A 24,515-nucleotide genomic window follows, 5' to 3' on the forward strand; every position below is an offset into this window, starting at 1 on the left:
AGGCTAAGCCCACAGACACACTTTTAACCTCTTTTCTCTCTCCCGCATCCCAAAACAAAGTCTCTGAACGCAATCCTAGAAAAAAGCAGAACCAAAGGAGTCCCTTTCGAGGATTCCCTCTGACACTGACCCCACGGCAGCCACACCCCAGCAGGAGGGACATGGAGTCAGGAACTGGGTTTTCCTCTCTCTCATCCTCATCTTGTCCACAGGAAAGTGATTCTCCCCACAGTGCAGTAATACATCTGTCTGGGCAGATGAGAGAGCTGGAAATCTCTTTCAAAACTCTTTTATCCCACGGACCCTGTCAGTCTCTATCTCCTTTTCCCTGTGCCCTCTCCATGCCTGTCTGCTCGGAAACTCTCATTCCTGGGTTGTTTGCTCCCCCATGGCTGGATTTGCTCCTGCAAATGGCAGGAGAAATGGGGTGGGGGGCTGTTTGTGTAGAGTCATTTTATAGTCCTTCACTGCCTGCCTGGGATTTCCCCATTGCCTGCCTAGGACCCCCACCTGCCCTCCACCAGGATCTGCCAGCCCATTTGCCTGGGACCCCCTCCTCCGGCCAGCAGGACCCCCTGACGCTTTACAGGAGGACCCCTCACTCTGCGCCAGGGACCGCCCCACCACAGCTCTGTGCACTGGGCATGGCAATGGTCCCAGGAGCCAGCTGGGCAATCCCAGACAGAGCCCCTGGCACAGCACCAGGCAGCGTCTAATCCCCTGCCCCACCTGCCCAACAGACCCCCACCCCCACTGGTCTGCAGCCAACAGGCCCCCAGCCATACCCACCTCCAGGACCCATAGCCTTAGGGCTGGGCACATCAGAACTACCCCCCGAAACCCCAAACCCTCCAGAACCCACCAACCTGACCAGGGTCCCCCCTGCCCAGCCACCCAGAGGCCTCCCCCTACCACAATGCCCCTTCAGCTCCCGCTGCAATCTCCCCGCACAGACACCTGCCCCCCCCAGCAACAGTGTTCCCTCACAGTGTCTGGTAAGTGGATAGAAAGTTATCACCACCCCCTGCTGGCCAGTCACACAGGCAGGGGGAGCCCGGGGGGACGCCTCTTTAACAGGAGAAGGGAAGCCATGGAGGGCCAAAATAAGTAAGAAATTTCCATACTCTGTCACTAGCAAATAATGGCCACTGTGGATCCACCCCAGAGTTGGCTACAGCTTTGCACTGCGGGAAGCCCCCCCTCACGGAGACCCTTTGTCATGGGGTTTGGGATACTTCTGGACCCACGCTGCACTCAGAGGGACCTCCTCATCCCGTGCCAGCTGGAGAAAAGAAAAGGGTCCAGCCAACTCTCCTGTTACCAACTGGGAACCACCCATCCCCCAAACAGGGGGAGGCCCCTGGCTTTGATGGGTATTGAATATATGGCTAGTCTCTTTTATCAGCGAACATTTTTAACAGAGAGAAAGGAGGGAACAAATGATTCTCAAAGGAGAGGGAAAGATGATCATTGTTGCAGGGGGGTTAATTTCCCAACCAGGATGGAGAAGGACTCAGGGCGACAGGTTCCCCCCAAGGAAGGACAAGTTGCTAGGATTTAGAGACATGGGGAACAGCCCCAAACCCAAGAGGATTTTTAATTGACATTTGATGATGACATCGTAAGAGGGAAACCTGAGATTTGAGATCAGTGTTCAGAAATGAAAGAGAAAGGGTGGAAATCTGAGGGATTTTGGATCCATTTATGCAAATTATAGAGAGGAAAGTGGAAAATGAGAGGGATTTTAGAGCAGTTGTTGATAGGAGGTTGTCACGGAGTCCCTGGGCGATGCTCTGGAACTGCTCCCCAGGAAGCTGGGCAGGACTCTGGGGCAGTCGCCTTTCTGTGAGCAGCCTGTCTTCAGGACACACAGCTCACCCAGCTTCCACCTTCCTGGGTCTGACCTCGGAGCATTCAGCATCCTCTGCCCCTCCGTCCGCTTCTCACAGCGAGTCCACTCAGGCGGGGCTCCTGGGGAAGCCAGAGGGTCCTGCCCCCCAACTCCGCAGTCAGACGTGACTCTCAGCCAGCCAGTAAAACAGAGGTTTATTAGATGACAGGAACATGGTCTAACACAGAGCTTGCAGGTGCAGAGAACAGGACCCCTCAGCTTGGGCCATTTTGGGGGCAGTGAGCCAGACAACCACGCCTGCACTTCACTCCAACTCCCTCCAGCCCCTCCTCCTCTGGGCTTTGTTCCTTTCCCGGGCCAGGAGGTCACCGGATTCCTTTGTTCTCCAACCCTTTAGCTCTCACCTTGCAGGGGGGAAGGGCCCAGGCCATCAGTGGCAAGGAAACAGGGTGTTGGCCATTCTCTGTGTCCAGACTCCTGCACACACATGCCCTCTAGGGCTCTGCAATGATCATACACCCTTATCGCACCACCTAGATACTAAAAAACTTCATAGGGGAAACTGAGGCACCCCCACACTATTCAGAGGAAACATTAAGAACAGTCCCACTTTGTCACATCTCTCCCCCCTTCGAGATCGAACTGAGCGGGGTCACTTTAGCCGGTGACCTGGGGAAGTTCGAAACCACTAACGTTCCCATGGGTGCCCCAGCATCTCTCCCATTCCTTGGGAGGAGTTACACCAGGCCCTTCCAGTTTCACGCCCTCCCTTAGGTCGGTGGTGGTCGATAGCACTCGCAGGCCGCATGTGGGAAGGTTTCTGCGGCCCATGCCCTTTGGCCACCCCAAAACCCCAGGGGGTCAAACTGGGATTGGGTCTTCTCCCCAACAAGCTGGCCAAACACAGCCACTTGGTTATGGGACTGTTTAACTTTCTTAACAGCTTTCACTTCATCGGAGACCTTCTCAAAGCTCTCCACACTGGGTCTTTCAACAGGACAGTCAGTGGATCCATTCACAACAGAAAATTTCTGGCTGTTAGGAACTGAAACTTTCTTGATAAAATCACTTTCACACCCTTCAGTGGCAGTAAACTGCTTGCAAAGACTCCATGAGGATTCCTTTCCCTAGGGGCTTTTCTATGCAATAATTCACCCCTCACAGAAATTCTGCCCTTACCCTCTTCACCGAGGGCTTCCTCTGGAGGAACACTTTTCTGAGCAACAACAGACTCTTTCTGGGTCTCCCTTACATCCAGAATCACCTCTGGCCCATCCGGCGGATTCCTACACAATCCCCTTTCAGGCAAACTTACAGACTTCCTAGAGAAAAGGTCAGAAGCATTCTCCTTCCCTTTGCCACACACAAGTTCAGGAATCTTTTCCTTCTTGCTACCGGTTTCCACACCCTCAGGAGGTAACACAATCACATCACCTTCCTGCTCTCCTTGTGCCCTGGCTAGGATCTCACCCTGATTAGACAGAGTTGCTACACCCTTTCCAACAACACACTAGCAACAGGCAAAATACAAGCACCAGAATTGTCTCGTCTCTGGGATTTTACATAGACCCTAACTGGATGCGACCTAGTTACAGGGCCATTCTCCCAAGCAGACACAAACTTAGGACCCTTCCCTTCCTGGGCTTTAGCTGAATCCAGAACCAGCTCTGAGACAACTGCACGCCCCTCAACCATCACAGGCTGAAAGGCCCCTTCTGTCGCTCCACAGACAAAGAAGAGCCGGACACACTTTCTCCTTTCCCAGACACCCAGCTTGGGACCTCTCTCCCCTTGTCCCAGCACACAAGGCTGGTCACAGACAACTGCTTGGAGATCAGGGTAGCTCCCTCCAAAGGCAAGTCAATACCCCTGACAGACACAGGTACGTTTCCTTCACTGTCCCAATTCTCCACTGAGCTAACAGGTAAGGTCCAGGGACACTCCTCTTCCACTCTCCTCGACTTCCCACCCTGCTGACTAGACACAGCCATCAGCTCACAAGGCTGCCTAGGCTCATCCAGACTTTCCTTACCTAGCACCTTGCCACTCCCCACAGATCCCCTGCCCTGCCTGTGTCTCCCCCCACTCAGCTGGGGTCTCAGCTCCCCCCTTGCTCAGCACTGCCCTTGCTGTCCCAGTGGGGGTAGGCAGCGAGCTCGCTGCTTTCCTCACAGCATCAGAGGCAGCGTGAGCCCCCTCTCCGGTGTGCAAGGGGGGCGGGGAGCATCTCTCTGTCCCACCCAACTCCAGGGGTCTGGTTAAAGTCAGGCAGATAGCTTGAGCCTAGCCGCTCCTCCCTCCTGCCAGCCAGGTCATCTGCATTTGCACTGACCATTTCCCTCTTCACCGATTGGTTCCCCGGATTCAAACCCTTGGCAGTTACAGGAGTACGGCCTGGATCCTGTCCCAAAGAGACACAGTCACCCCATAACAGGGTCTTGCAGCTGGTGTCCTGGAGAACCCTAACGACCAGCCAGCCCCACCCCTCCTGGGTCTGCACAGGGATCTGGGCCATAGGCAGGGCGAGGGGCTTCGTCCCTGGGACCCTCACACAGCCCCTCAGCCTCTGAGGCTGCACCACCAGGGGCCTGACACCAGTTCTCTCTGTCCCAGGATCTCGCCACCCCAGGAATGTCTCCCCATTCACCATCACCTTCTGCTCCCACTGGGGGTCTGAGGGGCCTGGCCCAAGGAAACTCCACACAGACATATAGGTTGGGACCAGAAGTGGGAGCCTGTCCACCTCCCCACCCATCTGGCTGACGGAGTCTACGGCCTTGGGACCCAGCAAGGGAGCTAGACACCGGGGCTTTTCCGCAGGGTCCCCCGGTTCAAATCTCCAGCCTGCTCAAAGGCAGTGAGGTGGGCATCCACATCCCCCCCGTCCTTAACCAGGGGCAGCAATTTAGGCTCGAGGTTCCCTGTGGAACTGGCCCCCCGGGGTCTATCCCCACTCACCCCTGGGGGGTCCCCTAGGCCTCTCCACTCCCCCATCACCAGTTCATGCTGCTGCTGCTTCTGCAGCTCTTTCTCGGGCTCTCGCTGTCTCCCACGGTCCTCTTGCTCTCTCGGACTCAGCTCCAATCCTGTCCGACTCCGATCCCCGGATGGGGAACCCGATCGTGAAGACCCTCGTCTGGTCGGGGACAGGAGTCTTGGGGATGCCTGGCCTCCACTCCAGCTGCTCCCAGATCCTGCTATAGCCCCATTTCGGGTCAGGAATCTGTCCCTTAGAGCGGTCATCCTCCTCCAGCTGCACAATTAACTGTGCTTCGGTGAACTTTCCAACGCTCAACCCTCTCTTTCTGCACAGGGTTACAATGTCCTTCTTCAGGAGACGGTGACAGGCCCTCACTCCGCCCTTCCCAAGTTGTGGACTCACAGGCCTGTGTGCTCTCAGCTCCCCACGGTTTCCAGGGAGAACCCCTAGTGTGCCAGCCCTTCTCGAGATCACCCCCTCTTTGTCAGGGTCGAGTGGCAGACTCCTCCGTCCCTGGGACCGCTCGCTGCAATCCCCAGGGGAAACCTGTTACTGCAAAAGTCCTTCTCTCTGGTCACACACTTCCAGGAGTTAACCGCCCCCTGAAACTGTCTCTCTCTGAATCTTCAGCACGTCTGGTCCCCATCAATCCCCCTTCGTTTTACTGCTCCCCAGTCACTTACTGCAGGAAGCGCTGTCCACGGGGTGCAGTACATCCCACCCCTGCCACCAGTTGTCACGGAGTCCCTGGGCGAGGCTCTGGAACTGCTCCCCATGAAGCCAGGCAGGACTCTGGGGCAGTCGCCTTTCCGTGAGCAGCCTGTCTTCAGGACACACAGCTCACCCAGCTTCCACCTTCCTGGGTCTGACCTCGGACCATTCAGCATCCTCTGCCCCTCCATGCCCTTCCCACAGCGAGTCCGCTCAGGCAGGGCTCCTGGGGAAGCCAGAGGGTCCTGCCCCCCAACTCCGCAGTCAGACGGGACTCTCAGCCAGCCAGTAACACAGAGGTTTATTAGATGACAGGAACATGGTCTAAAACAGAGCTTGCAGGTGCAGAGAACAAGACCCCTCAGCTGGGGCCATTTTGGGGGGGGCAGTGAGCCAGACAACCACGTCTGCCCTTCACTCCATGTCCCAGCCAGCCCTCAACTGAAACTCCCTCCAGCCCCTCCTCCTCTGGGCTTTGTTCCTTTCCCGGGCCAGGAGGTCACCAGATTCCTTTGTTCTCCAACCCTTTAGCTCTCACCTTGCAGGGGGGAAGGGCCCAGGCCATCAGTGGCCAGGAAACAGGGTGTCGGCCATTCTCTGTGTCCAGACTCCTGCACACACCTGCCCTCTAGGGCTCTGCAACGATCATACACCCTTATCCCACCACCTAGATACTTAAGAACTGCCTAGGGGAAACTGAGGCACCCCCACACTATTCAGAGGAAACATTAAGAACAGTTCCACTTTGTCACAGAGGTAAAAGCTGAGTGTATTTCCCACCACTATTTGGTCAATGAATAGAAATGGGCAACATTGGCAAACGTTTTAGATCCATATTCAGGAATCTGAGAAAAGGTGTAAATCTGAGATTTTCGTCGTAATTTATAATTACGGAGACAGGGAAAGCTCTCAGGGGCATATTCAATTAGAAGTAGACAACTAGAGTAAAAGTGGGGCAAACTTTTTTTATCAATCTTTGAGACGTACAGAGAAAACGTGTCACAAACTACGCAACTGAGAAGATGGGATAAACGCCAAGACCCGGGGGGGGATTTTATGTGGCTATTAAATAACGAGCTGGAAAAGGGGGGACCGTTTGTCATATAAAATCCAGCCTGTCCAATATATAAACAGAAAGTGATGGTCCCCACCCCCGGCCCCTGTTCACCTGGGCAGCAGGGAGCCCTCTGAGGGGCTGATTGAAGGGAGCGGGGGGGGGAGCTGGAGGGCTCCCTGGGGGAGGGGAGGGGGCGGTAGTGGGGGAAGGGCAGGTGGGGGGCAGGTGGGGGCTGGGGGCAACGGTGCGGCAGTTGGGGGCAGCAAGTGGGACTGGGAAGCCGGGATCGGGGGCAGCCCCATGGGGGACACGTCCCCTCCCTTCCCCGCCCCGGCAGAGACCGGGCGTCTCCCACCCCCACGCCGGGGCAGCCAGGTTGGGGGATGGCTCCGGGCTCCAACTTCCCACCGACACCAGGACAAATCGCTGCGGATAAAACGGGGGGGGGGGAGGAAATCCCACCCACTCCCCCACGGGAGGGGAGTTTCAATGGACATGTGAGGAGGAGGGAGAGACGGGGGGGGGGGATCGGGGAGACCAGAGAGCGGATCAATGGGGGGGTGGGGGGGAGTTTACAACCAGGTGGGAGCTACCGAGAGGGAAAAGGGGAAAACTGGGGGGCATTTGTGGCCGGGGGGGGGGAGGGGATCCAATTAACTCCCCCGCCGCCCCCCACTTCCCCCCGGGAATTTCCTGGCTGCACAGAGACAATTCAACCCCCCCCCCCCGCAACTCCGGATTCTGCCCCCAACACCCCCCAAGGGACCCCGCCCGCCGGGCCCCAGTCTCTGCCCCCCCCCCATCCCAGCCGTGCCGGGGGCAGAGAGTCACTTTCCTGCCCCCCCACCAGCGCTCCCCCCCCCGCGGGGTCTCCCACTCACCGGGTCGGGGGCGGGCAGAGCCGGGGCTGGTCCCAGCTGGACAAAGCCCCCCCCGGCCGGGCACGGGGGGGTTAATGACGGGCCCCCCCAGCACAGACCCCGAAGCGGAGCCGCAGCTGCTCCTCCGAGACACTCGACACGAGGCAGCGCCTGGGGGCGGGGCCTGGAGCAGACCGGGGGCGGGGCAGCGTCGGGGGGCGGGGCCTGAAGCAGACGAGGCGCTGCCTCGTGTCGGATCTGTCGGAGGAGCAGCTGCGGCTCCCCTCCGGGGTCTGTGCGGGGTGGGGCCCGTCATTAACCCCCCCGTGCTCCGGTGAGTGGGAGACCCCGGTGGGGGAGCGCTGGGCGGGGGGGGCAGGAAAGTGACTCTCTCCCCCCTACCTGCCCATCCCCCACTGCCGCCCCCTCCCCGCCCCCAAGGAGCCCTCCAGCGCCCCCCCCGCCCCCTTCAGTCAGCCCCTCAGAGGGCTCCCTGCTGCCCAGGTGAACGGGGGCCGTGGGGGGGGGACCATCACTTTCTGCTTCTGTATTGGACAGGCTGGATTTTATATCACAAACGGTCCCCCCTTTTCCAGCTAGTTCTTTAATAGCCACATAAAAGCCCCCCCGGTCTTGGCGTTTATCCCATGTTCTCAGTTGCGTAGTTTGTGACACGTTTTCTCTGTACGTCTCAAAGATTCCTCAAAAATACCCTCAACGTTTGCCCCACTTTTACTCTAGTTGTCTACTTCTAATTGAATATGCCCCTGAGAGCTTTCCCTGTCTCTGTAATTATAAATTACGACGAAAATCTCAGATTTACACCGTTTCTCAGATTCCTGAATATGGATCTCAAACGTTTGCCAACGTTGCCCATTTCCGCTCTATTCATTGACCAAATAGTGGTGGGAAATACACTCAGCTTTTACCTCCTATCAACAACTGCTATAAAATCCCTCTCATTTTCCACTTTCCTCTCTATAATTTGCATAAATGGATCCAAAATCCCTCAGATTTCCACCCTTTCTCTTTCATTTCTGAACACTGATCACAAATCTCAGGTTTCCCTCTTACGATGTCATGATCAAATGTCAATTAAAAATCCTCTTGAATTAGGGGCTCTTCCCCATGTCTCTAAATCCCAGCAACTTGTCCTTCCTTGGGGGGAACCTGTCACCCTGAGTCCTTCTCCATCCTGGTTGGGAAATTAACCCCCCTGCAACAATGATCATCTTTCCCTCTCCTTTGAGAATCATTTGTTCCCTCCTTTCTCTCTGTTAAAAATGTTTGCTGATAAAAGAGACTAGCCATATACTCAATACCCATCAAAGCCAGGGGCCTCCCCCTGTTTGGGGGATGGGTGGTTCCCAGTTGGTAACAGGAGAGTTGGCTGGACCCTTTTCTTTTCTCCAGCTGGCACGGGATGAGGAGGTTCCTCTGAGTGCAGCGTGGTCCAGAAGTATCCCAAACCCCATGACAAAGGGTCTCCGTGAGGGGGGGCTTCCCGCAGTGCAAAGCTGTAGCCAACTCTGGCGTGGATCCACGGTGGCCATTATTTGCGAGTGACAGAGTATGGAAATGTCTTACTTATTTTGGCCCTCCATGGCTTCCCTTCTCCTGTTAAAGAGGCGTCCCCCCGGGCTCCCTCTGCCTGTGTGACTGGCCAGCAGGGGGTGGTGATAACTTTCTATCCACTTGTCAGACACTGTGAGGGAACACTGTTGCTGGGGCGGGGGGGCAGGTGTCTGTGTGGGGAGATTGCAGCGGGAGCTGAAGGGGCATTGTGGTAGGGGGAGGCCTCTGGGTGGCTGGGCAGGGGGGACCCTAGTCAGGTTGGTGGGTTCTGGAGGGTTTGGGGTTTCGGGGAGTAGTTCTGATGTGCCCAGCCCTAAGGCTATGGGTCCTGGAGGTGGGTATGGCTGGGGGCCTGTTGGCTGCAGACCAGTGGGGGTGGGTGTCTCTTGGGCAGGTGGGGCAGGGGATTAGACACTGCCTGGTGCTGTGCCAGGGGCTCTGTCTGGGATTGCCCAGCTGGCTCCTGGGACCATTGCCATGCCCAGTGCAGAGAGCTGTGGTGGGGCGGTCCCTGGTGCAGAGTGAGGAGTCCTCCTGTAAAGCGTCAGGGGGTCCTGCTGGGAGGAGGAGGGGGTCCCAGGCAAATGGCCTGGCAGATCCTGGTGGAGGGCAGGTGGGGGTCCTAGGCAGACAATGGGGAAATCCCAGGCAGGCAGTGAAGGACTATAAAATGACTCTACAGTAACAGCCCCCCACCCCATTTCTCCTGCCATCTGCAGGAGCAAATCCAGCCATGGGGGAGCAAACAACCCAGGAATGAGAGTTTCTGAGCAGACAGGCATGGAGAGGGCACAGGGAAAAGGAGACAGAGAGACTGACAGGGTCCGTGGGATAAGAGTTTTGAAAGAGATTTCCAGCTCCCTCATCTGCCCAGACAGATGTATTACTGCACTGTGGGGAGAATCACTTTCCTGTGGACGAGACGAGGATCAGACAGAGGAAAACCCAGTTCCTGACTCCATGTCCCTCCTGCTGGGGTGTGGCTGTCATGGGGTCAGTGTCAGAGGGAATCCTCGAAAGGGACTCCTTTGGTTCTGCTTTTTTCTGGGATTGCGTTCAGAGACTTTGTTTTGGGATGCGGGAGGGAGAAAGGAGGTTAAAAGTGTGTCTGTGGGCCTAGCCTGGCAGGAGGGCCCAGGTCTCTGCTGTAATCCAGAGATTGAGCATTTTCTCAGTACGGCAGAATCTCGGATCTCGCTCTGCAGGGAAAGAGCCCGGGGGAAGCGTGATGTGAAATGAACTAATGCCCGTTCCTAAACTTCTGCAACAGCCCTTCTTGCCCGGCCAGGTTGCAGAAAGACGCTCATGTTTCTTTCCGGTTCATCCCGTCCTCCCATGGGACAAGGCAGCGACATGGCTGCAGAGGAGCCAGCTCAGGTAGGGATTATTGTGGGGGGTTCTGATCTGTTCCTGCAGGAGGGAGAGGGACAGGAAATACACGGGAGAGGGGAAGGTTTGCACCACCGTCTGGTTTGGAGGTTGGAGTGGGGCAGGAAATGCACAGGGTGGAGAAAGGGAGGAGGCCAGGGGGTGGCAGACCTGCTGGGAGTTGTTTAATAAGTGGCCTAGATTCTAGGAAGAGACCCATGAGGTTCGGAGGTGGAAATGCTCCAATCTGGTGAACAGAAAATAACCTACCTAGATGGGGCTGGGAAAAAGGACCAGACTCGTAGTGCTGGAGCCTGACCCAACTAACCAGCGGGTGCCTTGAAATACGAAGGGAGAAGCCACCAGTCAGGCTTAGGGGAGATTCCCCTGCTTCATATCCAGCTCTAGGAGTGGCTAAGTCATTTTGCAAGGTAACCTATTTCCCCTTGTTTTTTCCTGCCCCCCCACCCCCCCAACGTTCTTGTTAAACCCTGGATTTGTGCTGGAAATGGGCCACCTTGATTATCATACACATTGTAAGGAGAGTGATCACTTTAGATAAGCTATTATCAGCAGGAGAGTGGGGTGGGAGGAGGTATTTTTTTCATGATTTGTGTGTATATAAAAAGCTCTTCTACACTTTCCACAGTTTGCATCGGATGAAGTGAGCTGTAGCTCACGAAAGCTTATGCTCAAATAAATTGGATAGTCTCTAAGGTGCCACAAGTCCTCCTTTTCTTTTCACAAGGAGGAGGGTGTTGGGCTTCCTACAAGAGATCTCTCCCTAGACCCTGCTCGGGGCAGCATCTCCGGTATCAGTCTGTGGCTAGTAGGTGTGTGATGGATCTGCTGGGAGAGAGGAGGGGTGTCTCTTCGCCCCCTCACCCTGGTGTTTCCTGGGTGCTCTGAGTGGGGTGGGGGTGGGACTCTGTTAGCTGCGGTCCACCCAGAGTTTCCGTTTGATTGTCTCCTCTCCCCCACGAATAGTGGGGCTGTGAGTGGGGCAGCAGGTCCTGAGTGTGGGGCTCTGGCTCTTTCAGGGGCCGGTGACCTTCGAGGAGGTAGCTGTGTATTTCACCAGGGAAGAGTGGGCTCTGCTGGACCCCACTCAGAGAGCCCTCTACAGAGACGTCATGCAGGAGACCTATGAGACTGTGACCTCGCTGGGTAAGGATTCCTGTCCCCTCGGTTCTTAGAAGGGGAACGGAAGTGATGAGGTTCACGCCACCCCCACAATGCCACCTCTGCTCTGTCCTGTTCCAGCATCACCCCAGCATGCCAGTGACACACACACGACCAGCGACCCTCCCCTGCTGCTGAACGCTGTGGGAAGAGAGCACAGGAGCAGAATCGCACAGTGTCAAATATCTCCTGTTTGCACAAGTAAAACGGGGGGTTAGGTCCAGCATAACGAACAGAAGCTTCCTACCCCTGGCCTTCTCTCAAACCCTGAGCCTTTCCACCCAGACCAGAATGTGCTTGGGGTGTAAGAAGCAGGCTGCTGGGGTCAGAGCAGCTGGTCCAGGGTTACTGATCACACAGACCTTGAATGCTAGCTGGGGGAATCCAGACAAGGGAGCTCCAGCAGCAGACCATTGAAACTCAGCCAGGATTACAGATGGCACAACTCCTCACTGCTCCGGATTGCCCCGTGCATGGGACAATGGCCTCGGTTGCTGGTGAAAATCCTTGAGACCTGGAGAGTTGCTCCCCCATCCGCATGTGCACTAGCCACAATCTACCTTCTCTGCAGACTTGGTTTTTTGAGTCCCTCATTCCTGAAGTCACATGACCCCGATTCTTATTTTTCACATTCTGCTTTTCTAGACTATTTAGAGTCTGTTGCTTGTGAATGATAGTTTCTAATTTCCCAGTGTTCTCCACAGCCAGGGATTTTCCTACTCCCTCCCACTGCACTGGACTCACTAGGTTCCCTAGTATTTAAGAATGGCCACACTGGGACAGACCAAAGGTCCATCTAGCCCAGTGTCCTGTCTTCCGACAGTGACCAGCGCCGGGTGTCCCAGAGGGAATGAACAGAACAGGGAATCATGAAGTGATTCATCTCCTGTCACCCATTCACAGCTTATGACAAACAGAAGTTAGGGACACCATCCCTGCCCATCCTGGCTAATAACCATTCATGGACCTGTCCTCAATAGATTTCTCATGGTGTTTTTTGTTTTTTTTTTGTAACCCTATTATAATCTTGTCCTTCACAACGTCCTCTGGCAAGGAGTTCCCCAGGTTGACTGTGCATTGTGTGAAGAAATACTTCCTTTTGTTTCTTATAAACCTGCTGCCTATTAATTTGATGGGGTGATTCCTAGTCCTTGTGTTATGAGAAGGAGTAAATGACACGTCCTTATTTACTTTCTCCACGGCAGTTTTGATTTTATAGACCTCTCTCATATCCCCCCTTTGTCTGTTTTCCAAGATGAATAGTCCCGGTCTTTTTAATCTTTCCCCGTACAGAAGAGTTTCATACCTGTAATCATTTGGGTTGCCCTTTTCTGAACCTTTTCCAATATATCTTTTTTTGAGATGGGGCAACCACATCTGCAGGCAGTATTCGAGATGTGGGTGTACCATGGGTTTATATAGAGGCGATAGGATATTTTCTGTCTTCTTATCTATCCATTTCAGAATGATTCCCAATATTCTCTTTGCTTTTTGACTGCCGTGGCACACTGAGTTGATGTTTTCAGAGAACTGTGCCCAGTGACTCCAAGATCCCTCTGTTGAGTGGAAACAGCTCATTTAGAGCCCATCATTTTATATGTGTAGTTGGGATTTTGTTTTCCAATGGGCTGCAATATGGTGCTATCCTGACACCTAGTCCTGCTGAGATCCTGCATTCAGTGATATCCCTGCCCTTCCTGTTCCCGTTCTCATAAAAGAAGAAGAGCATCCAAATGCGTGTTTACCTTCATTCCCTCAGCGGTCCTCATGGGAATCCCTGATCGGTTCCAAAGTGTATTAAAACCTTTCTTAAAGGGTTACCTCTTGGTGGTTATCAGGTCCTGTGAGTTTGTAGCCCAGAAAGACCCCCCTCAGTCATCTCAAACTCAGCTGTTTATCCCCCAAAAGTCTGTCGTCTTCAGTCTCCTGAATGAGGGGAAATCCGTCACTTCCCCTTTCTGCGTTGGGTAAAGCTTCAAAAGGTGGAGCTCTGCATAACCAGCCTTGAGATCTGGCATTCATCACCCTGTAGTGATACCAGCTTGCACAGGAAACCCATCACGCAGCCCTTCCTGGTATCATGTGGCGCATCTCGGCATCATAGTCTGTGAAGAATTCATGCTTTCAAGGGCTGGCTTAGATATACAGATAAAAGTCATAATTAGGGCAAGAGTTTGCAGGCAATGAAAAGAGCGTAATTGGCAAACGTGAGCAATATCTAATCCTTTAAAGCCTGAAAGTGCCTTGGGGGGAGGGGACAGGAGCCGGCTGTGTGGGGGCGGTGGGGCTCAGATACTGGGCATTGAGAGCCTAGAGCCAGCTGTGCGCTGGAGAGACGGGGCATGAACCAGCTGTGTACAGGGGAAATGAGCAGGGGAGAGGTGCTGTGGACACGGCCGCGAGCAGCCGTGAGTGCCGTCCTCTCTGCAGCATGATGAGAGAGCCTGGCGTCCCACTGCCGATCCCAGACTTGTATGAGGAGGGAAGAAATTGGCATCAAGTCTCAACCGCAGCCAGCCTGTGCCCTGGGGAGGAGATGGGTGTCTCCAGGGAGAAATCTGGGGGATTGTGACCCTGCATGCCCCACCCACCCTCTGATCAGCAATTCCGGATATTAACGGTGATTCCACAAACAAAAAGTAATTTTGGGAAAAAATGCAGTCCTAGCGACAATTTTTGGAAAACACTAGCCTTGGTTGAAACATTAAATCCGATAGTCTCAAGATCTAGGCCTGTGTTGATCAGATCTGCCACTCTGCCTTCACGGAGTTCACTCTGCTGGTGGGTTGTACCCCTTCCCCCATTCTGTGTCTGCCTTGTCTATTTAGATTGTAACTTCTTCAGGGCACGGGCCATCAACGCTTCTCGGTTTGTACTGTGCCTAGCAAAATGAGGACCCACTGTTAGTTGGCCCTTAGGCAGTAAGGTAATGAATATGATTTATAATAATCATCTCCTGGCATTTTGAGCCAAGGAAGCCGGCCTTGGGACGTTACTACTTAAAAGTGAGCTGGGCTTAAAAGCATGGAATATTCTTTGTGACAAGTATCCCACAAATTCCACTGACCTCCCTTGTTTTCTTTGCCTTGAGCAGGGTTTCCAGTTTCCAGAACTGATGTGATCTCGCAGCTGGAACGAGGGGAGGAGTCGTGCGTCCCAGACCTTCATGGCTCTAAGAAAAAAGTGCTCCCGAGAGCTGCCTGCATAGGTGAGGCATTGGTTAAACCAACCCCAAAACTGTCGGTGAATACAGGAAACATTTGGGATGCCCTACAAAGACCTTGTGAGCTCTCCAAGTTCAGGATTGTTCCCTGCAGATGTAGAATCGTTAGGCAGAGGTCACTCATGGCTTCCCACCTATCCTGACTGACAACTGGCAGCAGGTCCCTCCCCAATCTCGCTGTCCCCTGAGATTTCTTCTGAGATACGGACCCAGAACTGATCCCTTCCTTTCTCTCCTCTGGGGAAGGTTGAAGGGAAAATCAGCTCCTGATAGGTTTGATCTGTCCTGTACACATTTTGGTTCCTTCATCCCTTTTCCCATTCTTCTCTCTGAGATTTGCTTTCTCTCTGGCGCAGGCAGAGACTTACGTCTGGATTCTCTCGGTCTCCCGTCAGGTGTTGGGATGGTGAGTGAAAACGAGGAGGAAACCCAGCAGGAAGATGCTGAGCAAGTAGGAGCCCATGGGATGTTGTCAGGAAGGTCCAAAGGGAATGATTCTGGGAGCTGTGCACGCCCAGAAAAAACAAAAGCCTGTGAGAGTCAGCAGAGGCCAGAGGAAAACTTCGGTAGCCATTCAGACCTTATTACACGTGAGAGAATGAACTTGGAAGGAACACGCTACACATGCCTTGAGAGTGGGAAAAGCTTCAAAGGGAGCTCGGACCTTCTCACACATTTGAGAATCCACATGGGTGAGAAACCTTACGCATGCTGTGTGTGTGGGAAATGCTTCAAGCAGAGCTCGCATCTCATTGCACATAAGAGAATCCACATAGATGAGAAACCTTATGGATGCCCTGAGTGTGGGAAACACTTCAAGCAGAGCTCACACCTTATTACACATCGGAAAATCCACACGGGTGAGAAACCTTACGAATGCCCTGAGTGTGGGAAGCACTTCATTGACAGTTCATCCCTCCTCTCACATCAGCGAATCCACACAGGGGAGAGGCCCTACACATGCTCTGAGTGCGGGAAAAGCTTCAATCAGAGCTCTACCCTAATCACACATCAGAGAACGCACACAGGAGAGACCCCCTACATGTGCTCTGAGTGCGGGAAAAGCTTTAATCGGAGATCTGTACTGACCACACATCGAAGAATCCACACAGGTGAGAAGACTTATGGATGCTCTGAGTGTGGGAAACGCTTCGATCGGAGCTCATACTTTATCATACATCGGCGAATCCATACGGGTGAGAAACCTTATGGATGCCGTGAGTGTGGCAAACACTTCAATCAAAGCTCAGCCCTTTTCACACATCAGCGAATCCACACAGGAGAGAGGCCCTACCCGTGCTCTGAGTGTGGGAGAAGCTTCAATCAGCGCTCAACCCTTATTAGACATCAGAAAATCCACATGGGAGTGATCTGTAACAAATGCCTTGACTAGGGCTGGCCAAAGGTGGTTTTTTTAAAAAAAAAAAAAATCACATTTGCTAATTCCCACTTAGTGATCTGTGCCCCATCTTCACCGTGGTTACTGAGCTCCCCCAGATGAGTTGCCTGCTTCTGCTTTTTGCAGCTCACCCTTCTTTGGGGTCAGTCCTGTGATGTTTTCTATCACCTCCTTTCCTTTTGAGTCGAAGGAGCGTGCGTCCCTCCAGCCAGGAATGTTCATCAGCTCCAGGTGGGGGAGAGAGGTTTGTTCCCAACAAGCTACACTGAGGCAAAAACTACCCGTGCCTTACATCCACTAGGACTGTACATGGCGTTGGCTGCTCAAGTTAGTGATCTTGGTGTTAAAAGACAATTACAGTTGTCGTGCAGATGCAGCCGAGGTGCAGTGGTTGGCATTAGCTTTCCCCTTGACCTGACCTAAACTCCATCACTTTTCCTAGTCTAAACAAACCCTGCGCATAACAGTTATACTGTTCCCCCATTTAAAAACAATTGTTAGTCATCAAGTTCCCCCACCAGGAACATATTGTTTCATTCCCAGTTGTCACAGTTCATCAGAGCGCTGTTGCTTCAGGTTTTCCTGAAGGCAGATATTTTTACTTCCGTTTTCCTCCCTTAAAATATATTGAAGTATAACAAAGAGCAGGAATAGGGAAGGGATAGGGAAAAATGTCTTTTCCCCTCTGTAACAACAGAAGAACACAGGGTAAATCAGAGGGATTCTCCATCACCATCTCTATCCCCCTGTTCTTCAATTGATAAGGTCAGTATTTCCCGAAGGGGTTGGGAAGAGGATTCTCTAGTAAATGATTTGGAACTAAGCAAAAGACCCATTCATTTGCCTCCCAAAGCAGTTGTGGCCCATGCCCTGCAGGAGGTTGCTCCTGAAGATCTTCCCTTCCTAATCAGGTGCATGTTGCCTCTTATTTGGGAAATGCAATCCCTTCCTAGGTAGAGATGGGAAAAATGGAAGTGACATTTCTGTTCAGCTCACTCCTGGGAGATGCTGTAAATGTGTAGGAAATGGCATCCATGAGGAATGTGATAGAGCTGCAGAAAGACACCCATTTTGAGTAGATACCTGACATTTGGTGTCTTAGAGGGATTCTAAGCCGCACCTGAATTTAGTCCCTTATTTAAATCTGTTGCACCAGATTAAAGAAACAAAAGGGCATATTTGGGGGAGTTCTACCTCAGTATCGCTACTGGTATGTCGTGTGGTTGGTGAAGAATTCTACGCCAGAGCCGTGTAAAATTGCTACAACTAAGGTCAAAGATTTGACAAGAACTCAGGTAGAAATGAGAGGTACGAGTGGTTGATTTTCACCCCAGAGATGGACGCTATGGTGACCTGTGGCCAAGGTAAACTGTTTTTAGAATTGCTCACACTTCTAAAGGATGCCATGATGAAACTGGGAACAACTGTCTTTTACCATTTGGATCCCAAGTTTCCTGAAGCACAGAGAGAAACAGCTGATTCCTTCAGAGCCATGCCATGCCTATGGGTCCCAAACTGGCTGCCTTGCTGGACAAGAAGCACTTCTGTGTTGGTTAAATGATGGTAGCCAATGAGGGAATGTAACAGATTCCAAGTTCAGACTGCAGGATACGTGAATGCTGAGTCCAGAGTCTGTGGTTTGGTCTCTTAGTTTTGCTCTTGAGTCTAATGCATGTGTCTCACTTTTCCACCTCCTGCTACTCTGAAAGATTAGAAAGTGTGAAAGTAGAGCACAGGTGGTTTTTCTCATGATGCAGCCTTCCCCCGTAGTGTGAGACCCCTTCCACCCACACTTCTGGGAGAAGACCCAGGGAGAAATGAACCCTCAGAAATGGAAGGCTCCTAGGTTATGGTCGAATGTGACTTCACACAGAGCTCACTGGGTGAAAATGGGAATTAAGAGAAAACTGCCCTAAAGGTTTATAGTTTGTAATCTTTGAAGAAATTGTTACCAGCAACAAGGAAATTGCACATGAAGTTTATTAGTGTAAGGTAAGAGGCTGATTCTGTGATCACTTTCAGTGTTACAGTATAATTCAGGTTTTCTTCTAGCCCCCTCCTACAAAATAGCAAATGGTGGCTAATCCTGCAATAAAAACCTGACTCCAAAGGAATCAGGTTTGGGGGAAAATGTGAGAGAAATAGCATGTACGAGAATAGAGACCCAGTATAGACTGGAATGATTTCTATTTCAAATGGAATTTATTTGGTAAATTTTAAAATAAATCTTCTGTTGGGAGGAAAATTACTTGAGAGAAGATGTGGAACCTTTTCCCCAGTGAGAGGGAAAGAGCCAGAGAGTTCCCCAGGGCTCTTGTTCGCAAAGCAAAGATGTCACATTCGGCAGAAGATGTCAAGATCTACAATGGTGATGGGCGAGTGATGGGAGCTTTTCTGGGTGGTTGTTGTTTGGTTGTTTTTTTTCCATGTAATTTTTGTTTTGTTTTTGCAACTAGTTCTTTTTATAGCTGCTGAGCCCCCTTGTCCTTTTGAGCACAGCTCTTTAACCCTCAAGCCTGGCTCTGGAAACCTCAGAACCGGCTTTGCGTTTTTTTTTTCATGTTTGCTATCTTTGGAGTTCGCACATCCACACGACATGCGGTTCACAGCAACGGATACTTTGAGAAACCTGCTGGGTGAAGCAGGCCTTTTCCAAACTGACATTGGCCCAAATTCTGCCTCAATTCAGCTGGATTGGGACACGTCTGTGTCAAAGGAGTGGTTCACACCTGATTTGCCCAGAGACCTCAGAGGAGGGGTAGTTAGATATAGGATAAGTAGGAATCGACAACAATGAAGTTAAATATAAAGGTGAAAGACCCTCACCTTGCAGGTCAACAAGCCTGTTCTGTTCTTTCCCTCCAATGCATCTGGCACTGGTCGCTCTCAGGTAGCACACTGGGCTTGACGGACCATTGGTCTGACCCAGTCTATGACCTGTCGTGCGTTCTTATGGAAGTCCTCCATAAGTTTCTGCACAGGAAAGTTTCTGCACAGGAAAGCAGCTTTCTGCGGTGTAACTCCCGAGGTGCGCACTCAGATTTCGTGATGCATGATAGGAAGGGGCCATGACAGGGACACACTGCCATGCGGGGTCAAAATGAAGGAGCTGTGACATGCCTACCACAAGGTGCAGGAGGCAAACTGCTGCTCCATATTGGGGGCTAACTAACCCCAGCATCACGGCAAGAATCTACCTAGCAGCTGGAGAAAAAATATGAATGAGAGTCAAAGACACCTCCACGTGGCCTGTCTCTTCCCCAATCTCAACACCTGGAAGATTGTCTGGAAGACTCAGAATTTGAACTGCAGAGATTGGTCCCAGGCTGAGAGGGAATTCAGTCTGTGTATTAAGAACTCAACATGGCCTGGAGCAAGCAGTGAGTGAGAAAAGCTGTTTGATCCAATTCTTGCTTAGTATTTTCAAATTAGAGTTTAGACTGGGAGTCTGTTTTCATTTGTTATGTAACCACTTTTGACCTCTGTGACCAATACTTATACTCAGTTAAAATCTAACTTTCTGGAGTTAATAAACTTATTTTACTATTTTATACTTACTCCTGAGTTTGTCCAAAGTGCTTGGGAAAGTTGCTCACATGACAAAGGCTGGTGCATGTCCCCTTTATTTTTGATGAAGTGGCGAACTAATTAATGAGCTTACACTTTTCAAGAGAAGGACTGAGACGATCGCATTCTGACCTTTTACTGACACTTCTTTAATAAGTAAAAAAAAAGAACAGGAGGACTTGTGGCACCTTAGAGGCTAACCGATTTATTTGAGCACTGTCCAGTTTTGGGCCCCACACTTCAAGAAGGATGTGGATAAATTGGAGAGAGTCCAGCAAAGGGCAACAAAAATGATTAGGGGACTGGAACACATGAGTTATGAGGAGAGGCTGAGGGAACTGGGATTGTTTAGTCTACGGAAGAGAAGAATGAAGGGGGATTTGATAGCTGCTTTTAACTACCTGAAAGGTGGATCCAAAGAGGATGGATCTAGACTATTCTCAGTGATAGCAGATGACAGGACAAGGAGGAATGGTCTCAAGTTGCAGTGTGGGAGATTTAGGTTGGATATTAGGAAAAACCTTTTCACTAGGAGGGTGGTGAAACACTGGAATGCATTACCTAGGGAAGTGGTGGAATCCCCTTTCTTAGAAGTTTCTAAGGTCAGGCTTGACAAAGCCCTGACTGGGATGATTTAGTTGGGGTTGGTCCTGCTTTGGGCAGGGGGTAGGACTAGATACCTCCTGAGGACCCTTCCAACCCTGATCTTCTATGATTCTATGACCCTCCTCCAGGAGTGACAGAGCCTGGCGTGTGCTGGAAGAAGCGGGGAGCTCTGGTGCCCACGGACCTGTCCTGGCAGCTTTCTCAGCAGCAAAGAAATCAATTCTCCCTGCCCCTGAGCAACCCACCCACAGCTAATGGCAGCATTGGTGGGGGGTCCCAAGCTTTGCACCAACGTCCACATTTCAGACCTTCCTCTCATGGCACTTTCCATGTGAATTAGGACAAGGAAGCTGGGGAAGCTCCATGGGGTAATAGAAACCAGGGCTGCAGGGAAGGTTTGAACTCACAACCCCAGCAATATTGCCCTTTGCACTAACCACTTGCACCCCTGCAGGGGCTCCTTGGACAGCGCTGGGAAGTCGGCCGTGATCCGTCTCTGTGGTTCGCACCTTTGCCTGGCAATTGAAAGGCTGCCGGTTCAAACCTCACTCAAGCTGTGGCTTTCCAGCAATGAGACTCCAGTCCATTTTAACAGGAAGAAAATCTCCTCTATTCTGGTTTAGCCCCATTTGACTCCTTCTGCCCGTCTTCTTCCTCCCCCATTGGTCCCTTTCCTTCCCCATTGGGGCCATGCAGAGGGGAGCCCCAGTCAGTCTCTGGCACCGAGAGGCTGTATCCCATAAGGGGAGGGAGGGGTCGCTGTAAAGCATTGATAATGGGTGGGGGAGGGGTGTGCGTGGTTAGGGGGAGAAAGTCTGGAGAACTAACAGTGGGGCCCAGAGAGATTCCCCCACAGACTGGGGAGATCCCCTGCTGCCCACCATCACCCAGCTCTGGGAAGAACAACTTGGGATTGCTTGGGGAAGCCACCTTTAAAAACACAAGTGTTCCATGCTAGTTACATTTTAATAAGACCAAAGCCGCCTCAAACCCAGTGTCACAATCACTGGGACGACTTTGTCCTGACATTTTACCGGCCGCAGCCACAAAGCGAGTCAAATTACGGCTCACGTTCGGCGTCAAGGCCCACAGACGAACCCGGAGGCTTTTCGTTCCTCAGGTTCTGCCGTCATTTCATTGCTGGCCTGTTCCGAGATTCATCGTTGTGCAAAGCAGCGTCAGGCCCTGAAACTGGGCGAGCCCAGAGCAGAGGCTGCCTTCATTTAACTTTCCAAAAACCAACCCGCCAAAACGTGGATTAGCACCCATGCTCCTCCAGCCGCAGGGGAGGCGCCTCATCTGGGCCCCTGGTGCCCATGCTCCAGCAACATAAGAGCACGGGGGCCTGGCTCCACCAAAGTCCGGGGCCCGGTGTCTCCCCCAGCCCCGCCTGCTGCCCCCGGGCAATTTAAAAGGGCCCGGGAACCATCACCGGCAGCACAAGGGGGCTAAGGCGGCTTCCTGCCCACCCTCGCTCCGTGTAACCCTTCTGCCCGTCAGAGTTGCCAGCAACAAGGGCCAGGTTCAGTATCTAGGGGATCCATTCCTATAACACAATGCAAACCGGCTCGAGCCCCCACCCAGTGACCTGGGACAAATATGTACCACCCCCGCTGGGCACCTCCCAGAGGCAATCCTTCCCCTCTCGCAAGCACCTAGTCTGAGTGTAGCAAAAAGCCTTTTAATTACAGAGAGAAACAATGTGGCATTATGTTGGGGAAACAGCACCAACAGGATTCATAACACAACCCACGAGCAAAAAAAAAAACCCCACCCCAAGTAAATTGGGGCATGCCCTTTCCCTTTGGTTCTTGAGTCCAGCAACCCCAAATCACCCAAAGTCCCAAAAGTCCAATGACCCAAAAGTCTCTGTCCCTGGTCAGGGCAGCCCCAAGGTTCAAAAGTTTATCTGCAGAGCTTTACCTCCCAACCTGGGTGGAGATGGGGGCGGGGGTAAAAGGCACCTTACATGATCTGAAGCTGACCGCCCCACAGCTCCATAGGCCTCCACTCCACCAGCCACCCCACAAACTGCTTCGCTCAGCTCCGCAGCCCACCAGCAGCTCCCGCCGTCCCACGAACTGCTCCACCAGCCTGTCCACGAGGCACTCCAGCCATCCCGCAAACATCTCCACAATAGATCTTCAGGCTCCCCCACTACTGAACACAACGCTCAGTGATTTCGGCTCTTACTCAGTTCAGCTCTTTGGTGAAGTCCGCTTGTAGTATGGGAGCCTCAGTGCTGGGACACCATTAGCCCAAAATGAGCTCAGCAGCCTGTAACTAGAGTCCTAACGGAATCAAAATTAGCTCTGAGATTCCACAGTGGAGAGAAAAGGAAGAGCAATTAGCATGTAAGTCCATCACCAAGGGACCCATGGCACCAAGTATTAATACTTACCCCCAACCTCTCTCAATTCACAGCGTTTTGGAACCCATGACCCTTGCCTAGCGAGTGCTACTTAGTTGATGGTGAGTCCCTCCATCATAACAAAAGGCCAAGTACAGTTCCCAGCACAGTTCCCATAATCAGGGTAATAACAATTTATTCTTCCTGCCCCAATAACAGAGACACTGGGGATCCCACAGCAGCCAAAGTGACCATTTGGGCAGCTATGGCCTCGTTCTAGGCGGGGTGGGTGTGCCTATGCAAATGAGATCGGCCCCTGAAGTTCTTTTCCACAACTTGCCAGACCTCACCACCAGATGTCAGGGTGAGGCTCACCCTGACACTGCTTACACTCCGTGTGGCCTGCCAGTCTCGGAAGCGGCTGGCGCGTCCCTGCAGCCCCGGGGGTGGGGGGATCTCCACACGCTGCCCCCGCCCCGAGGGCCGACTCTGCCATCTGTGGCAATGGGAGCTGCTGGGGTGGTGTCCGTGGGCAGCGATGGGCAGAGACCCCCCACCTAGGAGCTGCTGCCAGAGGGGGGTGTGGGTCTCTTTTGGGAGATCCCTGAGGTAAGAGCTGCACCCTCATTCTCTCCCGCACCCCAAGCTCCAGCCCAGACCCCAACCCCCTGCACCCAAACTCCCTCCCAGAGTCCACCCCCTGCACTCCCTCCTCCACCCTATCCCCATGCCCTAGCCCAGAGCCCACACCCCACACCCAAACTCCCTCCCAGAGCCTGCGCCCGCACCCCCTCCTGCACCCCAACCCCCAACCCCAACCCAGATCCCGCACCCAAAGTTCCTCCCACAGGCCTCCCCCCACACCTGCTCTCGCACCCCAACCCTCTTCCCCAGTCCAGAGCCCACCCCCTGCACCCAACTCCCTCCCAGAGCCCGACCTGCACCCTCTCCTGCACCCCAACCCCCTCCCCCAGCCCAGAGCCCACACCTGAACTCCCTCCCAGAACCTGGCCACCCCACCCATTCCTGCACCCAATGCCCTGCCCCAGCCAAGACTCCACACCTGCACCCAAACTGCCTCCCAGAGCCTGTACCCCTCACCCCCTCCCACACCCTAACCCCCTGCCCCAGCCCAGAGCCCACACCACACATCCAATTCCCTCCCAGAGCCTGCCCCCACACCTGCTCCTGCACCCCAACCCCCTGCCCCAGCCCAGACCCCGCACCCTTCATTCCCTCCTGCACCCCAACACCCTGCCGCAAACCACAGCCCACACCCAAACTCCCTCCCAGAGCCCAACCCCTTTCCCTCTCCCTCCCATACCCAAACTCCCAGAGCCTTAGGCAGATGTGGGGGGAGGTGGACGGGGAGGCAGGACTTGGTCCCATTCTGGAAACCACCAAAAATTGTAGAAACCTGCCGCCCCTGTCCAGCCCAACCTTCTGCGGGTGCCCCTCAGGCCCCACCCGTGCAGGGTTTGAAGCTTGCATTGCTTAAATTCCAGGACGCTGGGGGACTTCAGCTCCCCTTTGTCCAGCGGGAACCTTCAGCCCACTCCCAACCAGATTCTTGTCCATGGGGTGACTGTCGGGGGGCTGGGCCCCTCTTTGTCTTTTCTCTCTGGGACAGGCCAGGGTACCTAGAACTGGGGTATCTGAGCACCCAGGACCTTCTATGGAGATGCCCTTCCCCTTCCCCTTCTGTGGTCCCATCTGTCATTGACTCCAGCCTGTTTTCTATCCATCATCAGCACCATCCCAAGCCAGCTGCACCCGCCTCAAAAA

At 53.1% G+C, this 24,515-nt stretch overlaps 1 protein-coding gene across 1 annotated transcript in view; it reads left to right on the forward strand.

The window, feature by feature from the left end:
- Positions 1 to 24,515, forward strand: part of LOC144930022 (uncharacterized) — a 149,751-nt gene that overhangs the window by 89,919 nt on the left and 35,317 nt on the right. The window contains exon 3 of the mRNA XM_078851057.1: positions 15,550 to 16,154. Coding sequence (XP_078707183.1) covers positions 15,550 to 16,154 — 605 coding nt within the window. The remainder of the gene's footprint in view (positions 1 to 15,549; positions 16,155 to 24,515) is intronic.

The sequence above is a fragment of the Lepidochelys kempii genome, unplaced genomic scaffold, assembly GCF_965140285.1.
Source record: "Lepidochelys kempii isolate rLepKem1 unplaced genomic scaffold, rLepKem1.hap1 scaffold_29, whole genome shotgun sequence".
Classification (NCBI taxonomy): Eukaryota; Metazoa; Chordata; order Testudines; family Cheloniidae; genus Lepidochelys; species Lepidochelys kempii.